Here is a 1,875-nt window from a genome sequence, read left to right as displayed (position 1 = left end):
ATGTCTAGTGTTCTATCTATCTATCTGTCTGTCTGTCTGTCTGCCGTTCTATCTATCTATCTATCTATCTGTCTGTCTGTCTGTGTTCTATCTATCTATCTATCTATCTTGTGTTCTGTCTAGCATTCTGTTTATCCAGAGTTTTATCTAGGTTTTTAATCTCATTCTTTTAATGTATCATTCTGTTGTCATTTCTTCTAGTGTCTATGTTGTCTGACTTCACTGCTTCCTCTTTTTCAGTCGGCGCTGGCGTCGCTGGAACCGGTTGTGTCGAAGGAATTGTCGTTTGGCTGTGAAATCTGTGCCGTTCTATTGGCTGGTGATCATCTTGGTGTTCCTCAACACTTTGACTATCTCTTCAGAACATTACAACCAGCCCCTGTGGCTCACGCAAGTCCAGGGTGAGCGCTGCGTGTGTTTGTGCTCTCGTAATATATGTAAAAGATCAAGCTTCGCATTCTCGCTATATCCTTTCTTCTTTCTCCTGTAGATGTGGCCAATAAAGTGCTGCTGGCCCTGTTCACGTGTGAGATGCTGGTGAAGATGTACAGTCTGGGTCTGCAGGCTTATTTTGTGTCTCTGTTTAATCGCTTTGACTGCTTTGTGGTGTGCGGAGGCATCACAGAGACGATCCTAGTCGAGTTTGAGATTATGTCACCTCTCGGCATCTCAGTGTTTCGATGTGTGCGACTTCTCAGGATCTTTAAAGTCACACGGTAAGGGATCGGAATAGAGAAATGAAAATTGTGTTAAAGCAATAGTTCATCCAAAAAAAAAATTTTTTACTCACCCTCATGATTTTCCAAACCCATAAAATGTTTAGGAAATTTGTTTTTTACATGGTCTGCTTTTTGCCTTTAGTCATTGGGCATCTCTCAGTAACTTGGTGGCATCTCTGCTGAACTCCATGAAGTCCATTGCTTCTCTACTGCTGCTGCTCTTCCTCTTCATCATCATCTTCAGCCTCCTTGGTATGCAGGTGTTTGGTGGCAAGTTTAACTTTGACGAGACACAAACGAAGAGGAGCACCTTTGACAACTTCCCTCAGGCCTTGCTCACTGTGTTTCAGGTCTGTCCATGTTTATCTATGAAGACTTTAGGTTTGATTTTGATGGATATGTGGTTACTCATGTTAATGGTATGTTGTTTTCAGATTCTGACCGGTGAAGACTGGAATGCCGTCATGTACGATGGAATTATGGCGTACGGTGGCCCATCATCGTCAGGAATGATCGTGTGCATCTACTTCATTATTCTCTTCATATGTGGAAATTGTATCCTCTTACTGCTGCTGACTTCCTAATGAAGCCAAGTAGCAAACAGAAAACCAAAATAGGGAATTTTTATCATTTTAACCTAGTTGTGGATTAGTTGTTCACTATCTTGGTTGCAAGAATATTTTTTTTTCTTGAAATTAACTAACAAGTTGATCAAAAGTGACAAATCTTTTGCAACCTTATAAATGCCTTTACTCTTTCAAATGAATCCCGTTCTTTTTTAATTTATTTGTATTCATCCTGAAAAAAATATTCTGTTATCACTCTTTCCCTAAAAATAGTAAGTGGCTTTGCCATCACAGTAATAAATTGCTTTTAAAAATATATTCAAATAGAACTATTTTTTTATTTATAATAATATTTCACAAAAGTACTGTTTTACTGTATTTTTATCAAATAAATGCGTCCTGGGTGAGCATAAGAAACCTCTTTAAAAATATCTTCAACATGTATCCGCAAATGTGTAGACAATGTGCAATTTAAATGAATTTGGGAAATAGTTTTGATCATATAATCTGCACACCTACATGCAGTTATTTGCTCCACAGAAAACAAAAGGAGATTTTTTTAAAGCCATTTTCCCACAGTTATTTGTCAA

At 38.2% G+C, this 1,875-nt stretch overlaps 1 protein-coding gene across 3 annotated transcripts in view; it reads left to right on the top strand.

The window, feature by feature from the left end:
- Window positions 1–331: 331 nt before the first annotated feature.
- Window positions 332–1,875, top strand: part of LOC107685994 (voltage-dependent L-type calcium channel subunit alpha-1D-like) — a 40,258-nt gene continuing 38,714 nt past the window's right edge. For all 3 annotated transcript variants that reach the window (XM_016482781.1, XM_016482784.1, XM_016482782.1), the window contains exons 1-4: window positions 332–401; window positions 491–716; window positions 862–1,069; window positions 1,154–1,274. In XM_016482781.1, the coding sequence (XP_016338267.1) occupies window positions 532–716; window positions 862–1,069; window positions 1,154–1,274 (514 nt within the window). In that variant the 5' untranslated portion in view covers window positions 332–401; window positions 491–531. The remainder of the gene's footprint in view (window positions 402–490; window positions 717–861; window positions 1,070–1,153; window positions 1,275–1,875) is intronic.

The sequence above is a fragment of the Sinocyclocheilus anshuiensis genome, unplaced genomic scaffold (genome assembly GCF_001515605.1).
Source record: "Sinocyclocheilus anshuiensis isolate Anshui unplaced genomic scaffold, SAMN03320099.WGS_v1.1 scaffold465, whole genome shotgun sequence".
Taxonomy (NCBI): Eukaryota; Metazoa; Chordata; class Actinopteri; order Cypriniformes; family Cyprinidae; genus Sinocyclocheilus; species Sinocyclocheilus anshuiensis.
This window is presented reverse-complemented; position numbering and strand designations above follow the sequence as displayed.